General features: G+C 47.0%; 1 protein-coding gene across 5 annotated transcripts in view; it reads left to right on the top strand.

The window, feature by feature from the left end:
* The window catches only part of phactr4a (phosphatase and actin regulator 4a), a 62118-nt gene that overhangs the window by 31753 nt on the left and 13376 nt on the right, over positions 1-16989 (top strand). For all 5 annotated transcript variants that reach the window (XM_083646695.1, XM_083646697.1, XM_083646696.1 and 2 more), the window contains 4 exons: positions 7371-7544; positions 7676-7756; positions 7882-9156; positions 9422-9778. In XM_083646695.1, the coding sequence (XP_083502821.1) occupies positions 7371-7544; positions 7676-7756; positions 7882-9156; positions 9422-9778 (1887 nt within the window). The remainder of the gene's footprint in view (positions 1-7370; positions 7545-7675; positions 7757-7881; positions 9157-9421; positions 9779-16989) is intronic.

Here is a 16989-nt window from a genome sequence, read left to right as displayed (position 1 = left end):
AGACTTCAAAACCGTTGACAGTTTTCTGATATACTACCGATGTTCTAATGATACAAAGCTGGTTGAAAATGGGCGGAGTGTTCCTTTAAGCACTCAAGCACCCACTGAGAAAGCTTTCAAAACAGCCTTTATGTTTCTGAGAAAATGGCGCCAGCCTCCTGATAGCGTTTGCCAGCATTGCAATGCTCTCTCCAAGTTAGTGGAGAGTGACCATTTCTCAACAGCATGTACAAGATCTTTCAAACGCTTCCACGTCCTGTCTTGTACTTGTTATCCCAGCAGTTTTAAGCACGGAGGCTTCGTTTGGAAAGAAGCCACAGTCAGCTACAACTGTTTTGGAGGATTTTGAACTTTCGGACAGTTGTTTAAATGATTTCATATTTCTCATAATAGTCAGTCCTCCTTATTACATGCCAGGCATTCCTTTTGATAAGTTGGAGTAAACAACACAAGCAATGAAACCGTGTGAAAGAACCTATATGCCATGCTGAGAGTAGGGATGTGAAAGAACCTATATGCCATGCTGAGAGTAGGGATGTGAAAGAACCTATATGCCATGCTGAGAGTAGGGATGTCCCACTCAGCGTTTTGTGTGCGTCTGCAATCCGAGTCATTAAGGGCAAACAGCCTAAGGGGACATTCACACCAAAAGCGTTTTTTTTTCAGTCAGAACGCTATGAAAATCATGTCTGGAGCGCTTCCATTGTGCACAAAACACAGCGCACGGAGCGGTTTTATTTCCCCCTGTAGTCGCGTGCAGTACAGATCAGAACACAACGACCACATGGACGGTAGCCAGCTGGTTTTGTCTGTTTGATGTTGTTCACTGTCAACACGAAAGCCAGATTATTGCTAATTCTGGCAGCAGCCGAGGTTGGAGGATCCCTCGGGAGGAGAAAAGGTAGGTGCAGTGAAAATGACGAGCAGCGCGCTTTTCCTCTAATGTTCAACTTTTTTCAGCTTAAAAAACGCCCACAGCGCTCCTCCAAAAACAACAGACGCCACCAGCGTTTAAACGTCAGGTGCGTTCATTAAAAGAGGAGCACGTTTAGCGCGTCCTTACATAGAGAATGAATTGCAGAAAGACGCTGGCAGCTCCAAAAACGCTTTGGCCCCTAAGGCGTGGCTGCGACGCATCAGGTTTAGTAGTCTTTGTCATCGTTCAAAAACAACGTATACAAAGATAAATACCTTTCCATTACGCCAACATTGAACGCAGCCCTGTTGCTGCCGCCCCTCACAAGTAATGTAAGTGTCAGTCGTGGACAACACCTGTTTATGGCACATGCATCTTTTATGACAGTTGCTGTAAATGGAGCAGAGGGGCAGAAAAGGAATAAATGAATTGGGGTTTTGACGTTTGATAGGGTGTCATGTGTGCTTCTCAAAGTGGGGTCTGGGGACCCCCCGAGGACTCCTCGAAGGGGGTTCCCAGCAAAAAGGGGATACCTTATTTTCACTACTATAATTCCATCTGTAAGTAACACAATAACAGAATGTACCGGTATGACTGTTTTGGTCATTGGTTTCATACACCTTTTGCGATAAAATATCTAAAAGCAAAAATCTGATCAAATGGTCTCATTTGTGTCAGTTTTCGGGGTCCTTGACGTGAAAATGTTTGAACAGATACAAATCAAAATACGCTAGTTGAAAGAAATGGATTCATTCCCTATTGATGCTTTGCACTCGCATTGCTCAGAAACACGAACAGAAACCTTCTGCCAAAAAGTCTTCTTCTCACGTTACCTGTTGTTTGTGCTGGATTTGGGGGAAATCATTTTCATCAGAAATGCAAGGTATGCACAAGCTATGTGTCTTAGCATGCTGAGGCAGCAGAGCAGCCCAGCAGGGAGTCATATTTCAGTCTTTGTGGCACACACACCTACACAGTACACCTCCACCTCCTCCCGCTAAGCTGGGCTTGCAGGAGCCCTGTCAAGACACGCTTTCATTGATCATGTGTATCAGTGTGGCCACAATGCCATTAAACAATGCATGTCGAGCGCAAATCAAATGTCCGGCTCCTCACACACACACGTCTGTGTCTCTGTAGGGACACTGGGTGAGATCTACACACATGCTAATTACTGATCAGGCCATCTCTCCTGTACACAATTCTTTGTTTAAATTATTGGATGCCCAGACTTTACATCAAGCATGGAGGTTTTGTGTCGCTCATTTTAAGAGCTGTAATTAATTCATTTCTTATTAAACCGGACAAGGACACGCTTGTCTTTGTGGGCAGGACTTGCTCGTCGTCAACCATAATCTAGGCCAGATAAAACTCAGTAAAAACGTTGCACTTAGGCAGCAGATTAGCCCTGCTCGAGTCATCAGCCTATCAGAACGCAGCAGATTACCCCTGCTCAAGTCATCAGCCTATCAGAACACTTTTAGCTTGTTGAAGCAACAGATACCCGCCAATAATAGGGAGGGAAATCAGTAGTATGTGTCTTCTTTTTTTTAAGAGAAACCACTGCTGGTATTGAAACTGTTGCAAATGAGTGTATCCATTTCAAATTTTTAGTATTGATTCGATTCTTATCGATGCTATCGATACTGTACCTGTTGCAAATGAGTTTTGTACTGTATCCTTTTCTTTTTTTGTATCGGGACTCTTGACATCTTTTTGACATCTTTCGATACTTAGTTTTGACAACCTTAATACGCACACGCGCACACACACACACACACACACACACACACACACACACACACACACACACACACACACACACACACACACACACACGTCCAGCTCTCAGTACAGTGCCCTCTCGAGGACAGAGAGGACAGAGCGGCTGTGGCTCAGGAGGTAGAGCAGGTCGTCCACTAACCAGAAGATCGGTGGTTCGATCCCCGGCTCCTCCAGTCCGCATGTCGAAGTGTCCTTGGGCAAGACACTGAACCCCAAATTGCTCCCGATGGCTGTGCCAGTACCCTGCGTGGCAGCTGGCCGCCTTCGGTGTGTGACTGGGTGAATGTAGGCACATTGTAAAGCGCTTTGGATAAAAGCGCTGTATAAATGCAGGCCATTTACCATTTACCATTTACAGCCAGGAGCAGTGGGCAGCTCTCAGCACATCGCCCGGGGACCAATCTCTTTCTCTTTCTGGTCCAACCATGTCTTCTTGCATGCTTTTTGTGGGAGTTCTAATAGGAGGAAACCTCAGAGGAGCATGGGGAGAACATGCAAACACCACACAGAAAGGCCCTAATGAGATGAACTCTCCTGTCCCCGTGTATATCTACGTGTTCAGCCAGTGTGTGTGGATCTGTGTGTTCAGTAGGGCTGGGTTCAAAAAATCGATTCTCCGATTTTTAATCGATTTTTATTTTAATCCTCGATTATCGATTCATATGTCCAAAGATCGATTTTTAATTATTATTATTATTATTATTATTATTTTTTTAATAAACAGGCTAAAATATTATGCTGTGTGTGGTAGTTGAAGCATAGTTTCAAGTTGACGTTTAATTATGTTTGTAGTTGAAACAAAAACATAAATACTGTAGGCTACATGAATGGAAATGTTTGATCATTATTAATATCTACTTTTAGAAATTATATAGGCTGAAATCAAATCACTGTGCATAATTGTGAAAGTGTCTTTATTGACAGATGAAAAGGCTGTTATTTACCCTTTGTCACCACCTGGTGAGTAAATATATGTGTAACTAAAACCATTAAAATTGACAACAGGTCTGCAACTTTTCCCCCCCGTGTATCTACTTGGCTGGTTGGGAACCCCTGTGTTACATAACTGGACATGTAATTCAGGGTACAGATCAAAAAACATTTTGAAACATATTGAAATCGATCGAATCGGAATTGAATCAAATCGAAATTAATCGATTCGCAACCTTGTGAATCGGAATCGAATCGATTCTTGAAATTTGAACCAATACCCAGCTCTAGTGTTCAGCCAGCGGCCCCGTGTGTGGATCTGTGCTTGCTGCCATGCAGCAGGTTATTGTGTAACTGCCGCCTCGCGACTCATCACCTAAGAATGATAATGTGAGGTTCACGCCCTCTTTATGCTCTCTTCCGCTTTTCCACGCAGTGAGTCTCTTGTGAGTCATGGTTTCTGTCACAGGAGCCCAACTCCTCTCCATCATTCCTTTCCTTTCTTTTGTTTTCTTCTTATTTTGCCTCGGGCGTCTTTCAGCTTGTGCTTTTTCCTTTTGAGCTGCATTGTTGTTTTGATATTGATGATGAATCTGGAAGAGTGAAACACGTTGCTGCATCACTGTCATGACGGAAATCACAATCATCAAACCCCTTCCCGCCTGTGAATAAGTTCACACCGACCTATTAAAAGCTTTTCACTGCCATCGGGTTTACATACAAAGTCGATGCAAACGAGCGATTGAGCGTATATTTGCCCGGGAGAAAAATCGCTGGGCGTCCGAGCGACAGAGACAGAGCGATAGGACGAAAATTCGCTCGTCGCCCAAGATGAAATATCCCAACTCGAGCGAAATTTCGCTGGCATCAGTCGCTCGCTGCTCAACGCCGATTGGCGGCCGTGTGAGAGCGAGTCAAGGATCACACTGGCTTGGAACAAACCGCTGGTTTATTGTGTGGCAACAAACCGCATTGACAGCTGATTGACAGGCTGACAGCTGACATGAAGTGAAGTCTGTACTACCGGTATAGAGCTCGCGTTAGGAGCACGCTGATAGGCTTAGCTTGTAAACAACTACGGTGGCTCGTAGTGGACAAACATCGTGACATTGCGTAACGTTGTCCGTCCAGATGTCCGTCAATTCTTGTGCCTGTCGACGAGCGATTTAAACAGAGCGACAGAGCGATTCCAAAGGGTTGAATCGAGCGACAGAGAGAAAAATAAATATCTCGGTGTGTGAACACAGCTTAACACAGAAACCCAAACCTGTCCATTTAGTTTTGAATGGAGGCTGATGCCCAGGAGAAGCTCTGCCCGTGTTTCCGGCTGTCATCATGTCTGCCAGCTGGAGCAGCTCGGCAGGCAGCCCTCGCTCACTCACAGGCTCTGCACTCCCTAGCACCAATGTGTAGCCTAGGCCCTAGCTAGGGCCTAGCTAGGGCCTAGCTAGGCCCTAGCTAGGCCCTAGCTAGGCCCTAGCTAGACTGGACCCTAGCTAGGGCCTAGGTAGGGCCTAGCTAGCCCTACCCTACAAATGGTGGCTGTTGGGTGAAAACCCTGTAACTCAGTTAACTTACAATTAATAATGACATGTGTTGAGGAACTTCTATGACCCTGGCATATCTGATCAACACTTAAACCACATGTTTGAAGGAGGCTTCTTTCCTGGGGTTCCAGCCAGGCAAGATGGAGTTTTTTTTTTTTTTTTGCCAGGATAATGTATTGAGATGTATTGGTTTGCTGATATAAGCTGCCATAAGCACACATCACAAAATCAAGTCCTGAAACTGCCACAATCTTGTGGTTACCTCCAAGTCTCTCTGTAAAAGAAAAATAGTGCCCCTGCTGCCTTTCTCAGTGTTGCTTTTTAGACTCTTAAACCTGCTCCAAATCCTAGGTGAAAATGATCGTTTTCACCCTCACTCTACAAAATTGGGGGGGAAACTCATTAAATAATGATCAGTGAGATTTAATATTTGGGATTTCTTCATTTATGTAGCCTCCCGTATCTTCCACCAGGAGAAACATGATCAAAATCAAAAGTTCGAGGCACCAAGCTCTGGTTGAGTTGACACAGAAATGACCCTATAGTCTCCTGTGGTCTAAATACTGTTTCAGAGGCTTCCCACCACCGAGACAAGAAGTTCTGGGGGAAGCACCAGAAAGATCCAATTTAAAGCCGTTCCATATTAGATTAGATTAGCCTTTATTGTCTCCCTCAGGATAAATTTGTCTTGGGCATTCAGAGAACAGTAGGAGGCGTCATAATGCATAGACTCATATACACATACATACACACACGCACAGTCCAATCAAACTACATTGAACATATATGAGCATAAATATTGTATGGCCTTCAGCAACCCTGTGGAGTCTTGTGTTTTTCCTGCGTGCGTGTGTGTGTTGCAGATGATGAGGTTGACCTGAGTCTTGTGTTTCTCCTGCGTGTGTGTGTTGCAGATGATGAGGTTGACCTGAGTCTGGTGTTTCTCCTGCGTGTGTGTGTTGCAGATGATGAGGTTGACCTGAGTCTGGTGTTTCTCCTGCGTGTGTGTGTTGCAGATGATGAGGTTGACCTGAGTCTTGTGTTTTTCCTGCGTGTGTGTTTGTGTTGCAGATGATGAGGTTGACCTGAGTCTGGTGTTTTTCCTGCGTGTGTGTGTGTTGTTGCAGATGATGAGGTTGACCTGAGTCTGGTGTTTTTCCTGCGCCTGTGTTGTTGCAGATGATGAGGTTGACCTGAGTCTGGTGTTTTTCCTGCACCTGTGTTGTTGCAGATGATGAGGTTGACCTGAGTCTTGTGTTTCTCCTGCGCCTGTGTTGTTGCAGATGATGAGGTTGACCTGAGTCTTGTGTTTTTCCTGCGTGTGTGTTGCAGATGATGAGGTTGACCTGAGTCTTGTGTTTCTCCTGCGCCTGTGTTGTTGCAGATGATGAGGTTGACCTGAATCTGGTGTTTTTCCTGCGTGTGTGTGTTGCAGATGATGAGGTTGACCTGAGTCTTGTGTTTTTCCTGCGTGTGTGTTGCAGATAATGAGGTGGACCTGAATCTTGTGTTTCTCCTGCATCTGTGTTGCAGATGATGAGGTTGACCTGAGTCTGGTGTTTCTCCTGCGTGTGTGTGTTGCAGATGATGAGGTTGACCTGAGTCTGGTGTTTTTCCTGCGTGTGTGTGTTGCAGATGATGAGGTTGACCTGAGTCTTGTGTTTTTCCTGCGTCTGTGTGTTGCAGATGATGAGGTTGACCTGAATCTGGTGTTTTTCCTGCGTGTGTGTTGCAGATAATGAGGTTGACCTGAATCTTGTGTTTCTCCTGCATCTGTGTTGCAGATGATGAGGTTGACCTGAGTCTGGTGTTTCTCCTGCGTGTGTGTGTTGCAGATGATGAGGTTGACCTGAGTCTGGTGTTTTTCCTGCGTGTGTGTGTTGCAGATGATGAGGTTGACCTGAGTCTTGTGTTTTTCCTGCGTGTGTGTTGCAGATGATGAGGTTGACCTGAGTCTTGTGTTTCTCCTGCATCTGTGTGTGTTGCAGATGATGAGGTTGACCTGAGTCTTGTGTTTTTCCTGCATGTGTGTGTTGCAGATAATGAGGTTGACCTGAGTCTGGTGTTTCTCCTGCGTGTGTGTGTTGCAGATGATGAGGTTGACCTGAGTCTGGTGTTTCTCCTGCGTGTGTGTGTTGCAGATGATGAGGTTGACCTGAGTCTTGTGTTTTTCCTGCGTCTGTGTGTTGCAGATGATGAGGTTGACCTGCAGCAGCGCAGCACGACAGGGAGCGAGGAGGGAAACTCTGGAGACGGAACTCCTCCAGCCAAACGCAAAGGCAAGTTCTCCAGCCTGGGGAAGATCTTCAAGCCCTGGAAATGGAGAAAGAAGAAGCCAAGTGAGAAGTTTGCGGAAACATCTATAGGTACACTGGGCACATTTTGTCATCTTGTGATTTACACTTGCACATTTTTTATGACTTTGTTACATCTTTCTTCCCTTCCCGAAATGATGGGACCAGATTTTATGTTTTTTTTGGTTTATCTGTTTTTTCAGCTTTGGAAAGAAAGATTTCTGTTCGGAAAACTCGCCAAGAGCTGATTGAAAGAGGGGTGCTAAAGGAAATCTCGGAGAATGGTGGGTCGATTTTTGTAGCGTTAAAATAATTACTAATCACTTATGCTTTAATGACATAAAATATGTTGCAATTTGGCTCCATCTCTGATGACCTCTGACTCCCTGCTTGTTTTCCCATGCGACAGAGAGCAACGACGTGAACCACTCCAAAGTTCCGCCGGTGAAGAATGGCCACCCGGTGGCCAACATGGACGTGGACAGGCTGTCGGAGCCGGCGGTGCGGGTGTCCCGGGGCGAGTCGGACATCAAGGTGAACAGCAGCCGGCTGTCCCAGGGAGACGATCGGCGGGCCAGAGTGCCGTCCGACGCCTCCCGAAGCCACCGGGCACCTCTGGATGTGGACTCGCACGCCCGGCTCGCCGTGGACGCGGACAGACGGAGCCGCCTGCCATCGGACATACCCAGAGGCCCCGCCCCAGACGACCGACACCGCAGGGACGAGAGGAGAGACGGCAAAGACGACCGAGGGAGGAGAGACGACCGGGAGGACCGAGGGAGGAGGGACGACCGCCGAGAAAACAGAGAGAGGGAGAAGGAGGGAGGGGCTGAGCGGAGGGATGACCGAGACGTCAAGGAACGACGAGAACGAAGAGATGACCGAGACAGGAGAGACGAGAGGACGGAGAGAGATGATAGGGAAAGGAGAGACCGCGACGAGAGAGAAAAGAGAGAGCGTGACGAGAGGGAAAAGAGAAACCGTGACGAGAGAGAAAAGAGAGAGCGTGACGAAAGAGAAAGGATAGACCGCGACGAAAGAGAAAAGAAAGACCGCGACGAAAGGGAAAAGAAAGACCGTGACGAGAGAGAAAAGAAAGACCGCGACGAAAGAGAAAAGAAAGACCGTGACGAGAGAGAAAAGAGAGACCGCGACGAGAGAGAAAAGAGAGACCGCGACGATAGAGAACGGCGGGACGACAGGGAGAAGAGAGACGCTCGAGTAGAGAAAGACGACAGAAGAGAGGACAGAGACAAGGAGGACCGAGAGAGGAGGGATGACCGGGATCGGAGGCAAGACAGGGAGAGGAGAGAGAACCGAGACGACCGAGACAGGGACGGGCGAGGTGGAGAGAGAGATGACAAGAGAGAGGACCGAGACAGACGAGAGGACCGAGACAGGCGGGAGGACAGAGAGAGGAGAGAGGAGCGGGAGAGACGCGACGACTGGGTGAGACGAAACGAGAGAGAGCGGAGAGAGGAGCGTGAGCGCAGGGAGGCGAGAGAGAAGCGGGAAAAGCCGGAGGACCCGCGGCCCGTCAGGCCCGCGTCAGAGATGGACCGCCGGCCCAGTCTGCAGAAGAGCTCGTCAGAGGACAGCAAGAAGCTCCGGCCGGCTTCAGACGTCTACCAGAGGAGCACCCTGCCCCGCTACACGCCATCTGAGGAGTTCAGAGCACGGGCAGGTGAGACAAAGTGGGCTCAATGTTCATTTGTAAAGTCAAAGCCCACATGAGAGATGCCACAAAGCACTTTTATTCAAACAAATAAACAAAATATTATTTACACAGTGACATTTTAAGTAATCCTCGGTAATGTGGATATAATGACTACGTAAAGGCAAATAAGGTAAGTTCAGAAAAGGACAATTCAAAGACAACACTTATGCAATATCATGATATTACAATATCCAACCTCTCCTTCGTCCCTGTGTGTGTCCCCCTGCTGTAGAGTCGGCCGGCGTTCGCTTCCACCCTGACCTGGCTGCAGCACGTGACTCTTTGAGGGAGCCTCCTCCGGCCAAACAGGCTCTGCTGCCCCCGAAACGCCTCAGCGCTCCCCCCACTGAGCCAGGCAGGACGTCCAACCCCCCCTCCTCTTCCTCTTCCTCCTCCTCCTCCTCCTCCTCTTCCTCCCCGGCTATAGCGGTGGCCAAGCCGCCCAGGACGGTGTCCCTGATCAGCGACGAGCCCCCGCGTCCCCCCTCAGCCGACTCGGACGCGCCTCCCCCCATCCCTCCCCACGCGAAGCAGCCCCCTGTGCCTCCACCCAAACCCAGCAACCGCAACAGCAACCCCACAGTGCTCGGTGAGTCTGCTCAGCGCTGCCGCCAATGTTTTACTGCACCTTTTCAACACAGTCTGTTTGGGGATGAAACTAGCTTGGGTCTATACACAGGGCCCGAAATTAACTTTTTGACCCACCGGCCAGTGGCGGGTAGATGGAAAAGATCTACCCGCCAAGCATATTTCTTACCGGCCAAAAAAAAAAACGCATTTTTGTGTCACATATATCCATATATATCCACTTTTTTTTCAGTACATTTCAAGTAGATAAGGTATTACGTTGAAGAATACACACTTAAATAAGAGGCCAGAGTAAAATTTTAAGCAAATTATTTTAATATATTGATTGATGATTGATTAATCAATACATGTCAAGTCAATCTTATCAATACATGTCAAGTCAATCTTGAGCTTAAATTGTTGCAAAAAAAACCCAACGCAGCTAAAAGTAATAACTGCGACAGTCTCAGTGCACTGTGCACAACTTGGGCTACACACCTTTCTCTCCCACTCACACCTGGCACCTGCGTTAGCTCTCCTGCACTCATTCTCGGCTCCGCTTTGGCTTTATTGGTGGTAAGCATTTTGATTCATCTCTTCATCATACGAGCTCGGCAACAAGCACGAGCGATTGATTCATTGATTGATTCGCCCGATGTAGGCTGTCAATTTAGCAGCGGTTAAAAGAGCTTCTTACCTCCGCTAAATTGACGACTGCATTCCATTCCACTCCAGAGTCATGTTTGGTAGCCTATACGGGAGAGCCAGAATGAAACAGTCTCACAAAGCACTCGTGTTAGCCAGCTGCGCACCAAGACACACATAACTATTATCTCCTCATATATACTGTATCATACGAGTGTCGACAACAATTGCGAGCGATTGATTCATTTATTGATTCGCCCGACGTAGGCTGTCAATTTACCTCCGCTAAATTGACGACTGCATTTCATTCCAGAGTCACGTTTGGTAGCCGGGAGAGCTAGAATGAAACAGCCTCAGGAAGCACTCATGTTATACTACCGCACTGAACGCACTAACGTTAGTTCAGTGACTGAACTAACCTTAGTTTCAGACTGCTTCCTTGTTTGTGCGCTGGGATCAGCGCTCCCCAGCGCACTCCCAGCGTTTAACAGTCGGAACACACAGTTTTAATATTACATGACGACTATTTTGCGACCCGCCACGTGGCGGACAGATGCCAAATCTAACTCGCCAAAGCTAAAATATGCCCGCCATTGGCGGGTGGCGGGCTCTAATTTCGGGCCCTGTCTATACATACAGTATATCAGTCTGGACTTCCACCTGCCCACAGCGGTTTCCTGAAATCACAATGTAACCGAGGCCAGTAAAGGTCTGCGTTGTAGTTGATGACATAACCGGGCCTATTCAGGCAGTACCTTAATGATGTCTCCCGAAGCAACGAGCAGTAACATTAACGTTCGTGAAGTAAACACAGCCGTACTTCAAGGGCCGTTATTGCAGACATAGACTCAATAACAACAAGTAAACAAGAACAAGAGTAGGCACCAGCGCAGTTGCTCGGCGGAAAAGGCATCCTTTTCTTCTGACTGGATTTGGATTAGATTTCGGCGACGCTGATTGGCTGAAGGAGTTGTCTGTCTCTCAAGGCAAGAACTCCCGCCCACTCAGATCTCTGTGGACAGCTAGAAGTCCAGACTGATGCGTAGAGCGAAACAGAATGTGACGTCACATGATCAGGATGTTGTTGTTTTTTAAACCAAGATGTGAACAAGCAGCCTTCAAGAACATTTCATTTGTATTGTAGGACGTAAGGATGTGGAAATAGCACATAGGAGATGTACTCATTACTTCAGGGTGTCCATAAAGGCCACACCTATATAGGGAAACTGCATACTGACTATCAAAACTGCAAGTCAGAAGTTCGATTCCAACCGTCACCTCCATCTGGAAAAGGTGGCCCAGTGTATTGCTGTCTGTGGAAGTACCATCATCCTTCTTAGTTTGTGTCACCAAAATCTATGGATATATTTTTAGTTTTATTTCGCCACAGCACTTTAGCTACTTTCTCTTTTTCTGCCATTTGAATGACACCAGCCAACAACACCTTTCACTGCTTCTTACTGCCAAAACAGGCTAGTTAGCGGGTTTGCTAGCATCAAAAGGAAAGACCAGAGGCTCTAGCATTCAAACAGTGAAAGATTGCTTTGAGGCTTTCAATGAAGCTCAGGATTTATCTGGTATGTTGGGTGTGCAGGACTTGTATCCACACCTTTTTTCAGGAATGCTGATATTGCTTTTAGAAAAGTCCTTTGCCAGGTGGTGTGGTTATCACGAGAGACGTGAGGGGGGGGGAACACAACAACCCCAGAAAATGCACCCAAATGCACCAGGAGCCAAAGTCAACATCACCTCCTGCTTCAGCAGGAGTGGCCAGTGGTGGCCCAACGGTTAGAGAAGCGAGCTTGTGACCGGAAGGTCGTCGGTTCAATCCCCGGGACCGGCAGGATAAATCTGGGTGGGGAAAGTGAAAAGGCAGCGCTTGCCCCTCCCTCATTACCACCACTGAGGTGCCCTTGAGCAAGGCCTTAACCCCAACCGCTCCAGTGGAGCTGATCAGTGGCCAACATATCAGACTGTGGTTGTACTGGGCAGCTTCCAGGTATGAATGTGTGTGTGAATGTGAACAGGGCACTCCTGAAAAAGAGAGCATTGCTCTCAGTGAGACTCCCCCTGTACAAATAAAGGTAAAAAAAAAAAAAAGCATGCGTACCAAGGGATTTTCATCTGCCATTTATTTTCCCGTAGACATTTTCGTGAAATGCTTCTAAAAATGGTTTTACTTTGTCAAACCAAACGATTCCACTATAGAAACAGGAGAGACCATAGAACATTTCACTCCGACCAAAAAAAAAAAAAAAAGATGCCGGAAAAATATTATTTCAAAATCCGCTATTTTGCGTTTTGGTCGGAGTGAAATGTGTGTGTCTCTCTTGTTTCTAAATATAGCATTAACATTTTTACGAAATGTCTCCGGGTGCAAATCTCTTGGTACGCACGCAGAAGCAGGAAGTGACGTCCACCTTGGCTCTCTATATAGACTTGGTGTGCAGTTGAGGCGTGTGCTGACCTCGCTCTCTGGAGATGGGGCACGTTCTGTCTTGCCTGTGCCTGCGTATATGCAGTGCCAGCCAGCACTCCTCTCCAGAGATGAGAGACCCTGATTGGCTGTTGTAGTGTCTCTTCTCCTTTGTCCCAGCATGCCCCAGTGGCCCTTGTTTACAGCCCATCCCAGTACTGTCTCATTGAGAGAAACACACACACACACACACACACACACACACACACACACACACACACAGTTTCTATGGCAGTTATACATTCCAGCGCCATTTGTTAGGCGCGGTTCCCATGCATATGTTGCTGCAATTCAATTCACATTTGTACTGTCGCTCCCCCCCCCCCCCAAAAAAAATATTTTATTTTTAAAGTTTCAGAACATGAAAAGTAAAAAAACAAAAAAAACTCGGACACGAAAAAAGAAAGAACACACACCATCAGCATTCCAACGTTACAACGTGGTGCTACCAGCCGCATGAGGTGCTTGTAAGAGATGCACATAGACTCCCATCTGTGTCCATGAGAAATCAGCTGGGCGACTTACTCGTCGTTTCTAACCTCGTCCAAGTAGGCCCGAAACGGGTGCCAGTTGGTTGAAAACTTCCTAAGTGCGTTGGTCCTCAGAAACCTGAGTCTCTCCATACGCACAACTGAAACCATGTCCGTCAGCCACAGCTGAAAAGAGGGTGGAGAGGGGGACTTCCACTCCTTCAGAAGGAGTCTCTTGGCGACAGTCGTCCCCTGCGTCAGAGCAGCCATAGGGAGGAGCAGAGAGGATTCCGAGCAGCCGAAGATGGCGAGTTCCGCCTCTGGCTGGAAGGGTTATTTTGTAGGCCTTAGAATACCAATCAAATATTTTGGCCCAGAATCCAGATAGTGAAGGGCAGAACCAAAAAGCATGGGACAGTGTACCCTCTAACACCTGACACCTATCACATAGTGGTGAGACAGAAGGGTAGATCTTGTGCAACTTAGACTTGGAATAATGAAGAGGGTGAGTGACTTTAAATTGGATCAGCTGGTGTCTGCTGTTAATTGAGCAGAGTTGGACCACAGACAGACTCCTGTCCCATATAATTTCCGACAAAGTCGCTCGGCTTGTTGACTCACCGGGACTAGCCTGGTTAACAGCATCCTGCTCCTGGGACCGCACGTTCTGTTTCACTCTACGCATCAGTCTGGTCTTCCCACCGTCCACATCGATTTCCTGAAATTACAGCGTCACTGGGCCAATCGGGGATGATGTAATCGGCCAATGAGGGCAAAACAGCCGCTGGCGTCTCCCGAAGCAACGAGCGCCAGCGTTGATGTTAGTAAAGTAAACACGACCATAAATGCAGTTATTGCAGAAATAGACTCGATAACAACAATTAAACAAGAACAAGAGTAGGAAACAGTGGAGTTTCTCTGTGGAAAAGACGTTTTTGCCGTTCGTGCGACTGGATTGGATTGGATTTGGTGATGCTGATTGGCTGAAGGAGTTGTCTTGTCTTGTCAAGGCAAATAGCCCCGCCCACTGAACTTGCTGTGGACGGCTGGAAGTCCAGACTGATACTTGGAGCGAAACAGATGATGAGGTCAGGTGACGGGGAGGGTTTTTACCAGGATACATGGGCTACGTTCACACAGACATCTTTAGTGCTTGAATCTAATCTTTTCCCCCCTAAGTGACTCAGATCAGTCTTTTTCATGACTGTGTGAACAGTACAAGTCACATTGAAAGTGACTTTTTTAAAGACGACCTGGGCTACTTTCAAATGTGGTAAAACATCAGATTCTAATCTGATGTTTTTGAAAGTGACTCCGGTGTGAACAGACATCTGGCCCATATCTGACTTAATGCTTCAATGTGACTTCTTCTTCTTCTTCTGTTGAGTTGTATGGCAGTTGGCATCCTTAAATGGTGCATTACCACCACCTACTGTATTGCTAAAACTATAGTGCAAATACAATATCAATAAAAAGTGTCCACCCAAAATGCACCCATTCACCTGCACCCATTCACCCCAATATCCATACTGTGGTGTGGCCCAGACCAGTCGTCTAGACCGAAGCGAACGCTTCATTCAGCGTTTTTGTCAAGTCATCTCCTGAAATATCTTCAATATCCAAAAAGTTCCTGGCAGCGTCCACCACTTCAATGTGACTTTTACGTCATTCCAGAGCGACATTCGTCACAATTCTGCGCTGGCGGGAGGAGGGAGGGGGAGGACCAACACACGGGCATTGAAATTAAACCGTGAACAACAGATGAAACAACATCGTCAGCTACCGCCATGTTTACTGCTGTCTTCTTCTGGGTTTACGTAGAACAGCAGTGCGCTGCGTGTGACGTTATTGTTGTTCTTCTGTGCATGCGGGTCACTTCATGTCCGTGATCTGTTCACACTGGAGTCGGATATGGGCCACTTTTAAAAAGTCTGTGTGAACAGCCACACACAAAAAAATCAGATGTGAGCATCAAGTCAGCCTTTCAAATGTGGAAAAACATCAGATTCGAATCTGATGTTTTGGACTGTGACTCTGGTGTGAACAGACATCTGGCCCATATCTGACTTAATGCTTCAATGTGACTTTTACGTCATTCCAGAGCGACATTCGTCACTATTCTGCGCTGGCAGGAGGAGAGAGGACCAAGCGGGCAGATTGTGATTACAAACATGGAGGACAGCTGTGAGGGAGCTAATCAGTGGAGGGACAGTGAGGTTTTAGACCTTATTATATGTACTAGCAAGAAGTAGCAGCTATTTCTCCACAAAATGCCATCATTAAAATGTTGGCTCTCTTTCTCCTCCTCCTCGCTATCATCTGCTCCTGTATTCACTGGCTTCCACTGCACAATAACTTGTAAATTAAACCGTAAACAACAGATGAAACAACATTGTCAGCTACCACCATGTTTACTGCTGTCTTCTTCTGGGTTTACGTAGAACAGCAGTGTGCTGCATGTGACGTTATAGCTGTTCTTCTGTGTAGGCAGGTCACTTCATGTCCGTGATCTGTTCACACCAGAGTCTGATATGGGCCACTTTAAAAAAGTCTGTGTGAACAGCCACACAAAAAAATCAGATGTGAGCAACAAGTCAGATTCAAGCACTAAGGATGGCTGTGTGAACGGAGCCAGAGAGCGAGGCTGCATCGCTGATGAGCCGTGTCAGGAGAGGAGAGGAGAGGAGAAGAGAGGGCCGTCAAGGGTGGTGTTGTTCCACCCCATTGGTCTCCTGGGACTACACACACACACACACACACACACACACACACACACACACACACACACACACACACACACACACACACACACACACACACACACACACACACACACACACACACACACACACACACACACACACACACACACACACACACACACACACACACACACACACACACACTTCTAGTGCAGGCAAAGCCTGTAGCATACAGCTGCTTCTGTTTCCCTTTCAGTTCTCTCAGCTCATAGTGTCAGAGAGCTCTGTTTTTAAGACGAGGCTGGTTCTGTTTAAAGTCTGTTTAACGTAAGTATTCTGTAGAACACTCAGCAAAGCAAAGAGCTTAAGTGGAGTGAAGAACATAATACATGAGTCAAACAAAGCAGGGGGCAACGTTGACTGTAAAATAGTAGCACCTAGAAAAATGTGCTTGTCAAGGTTAATGAAAGCATAAGGTTTTAGAAAAGAGTTTGAAGCCTGGACTTGTCGGTGAGGGAAACTAGAGTGGCACATTGACACTGTCAGACGTGCTTCATAGCTGAACCATAATGTCAAACGCTGGAAAATGTCTCTCTTTCTCAGCAAGGGTCAATGCTCCAGAAATGTTTTCCAGCAGAAGAAGGTGTAAACATTGCTCTGCACAGAGCTCTCCAGATCATCTTTGAGACCAAAAACAAACAAACAAACATGTAGGGTGTATTTGTGAAAGCAGCCCCTCCAATAGAGACACTGCGTAACTCGTCATCATTCAGAAGCCACGCCCAAGACGGGGGAAAACAGAACCCCCCCCCCCTCCAATCCTGGCGTTCTCCTATGTCGCGTGCGTGGTTGCGTGTTGCACAAAAAGATTGTATATACGGAAGATGAACACTCCAACTTACTTCCTTGACAGCTAGATCCACATTTTTCTTCTCGCCAA

Source organism: Poromitra crassiceps (genome assembly GCF_964638095.1).
Source record: "Poromitra crassiceps genome assembly, chromosome: 11".
NCBI lineage: Eukaryota > Metazoa > Chordata > Actinopteri > Beryciformes > Melamphaidae > Poromitra > Poromitra crassiceps.
This window is presented reverse-complemented; position numbering and strand designations above follow the sequence as displayed.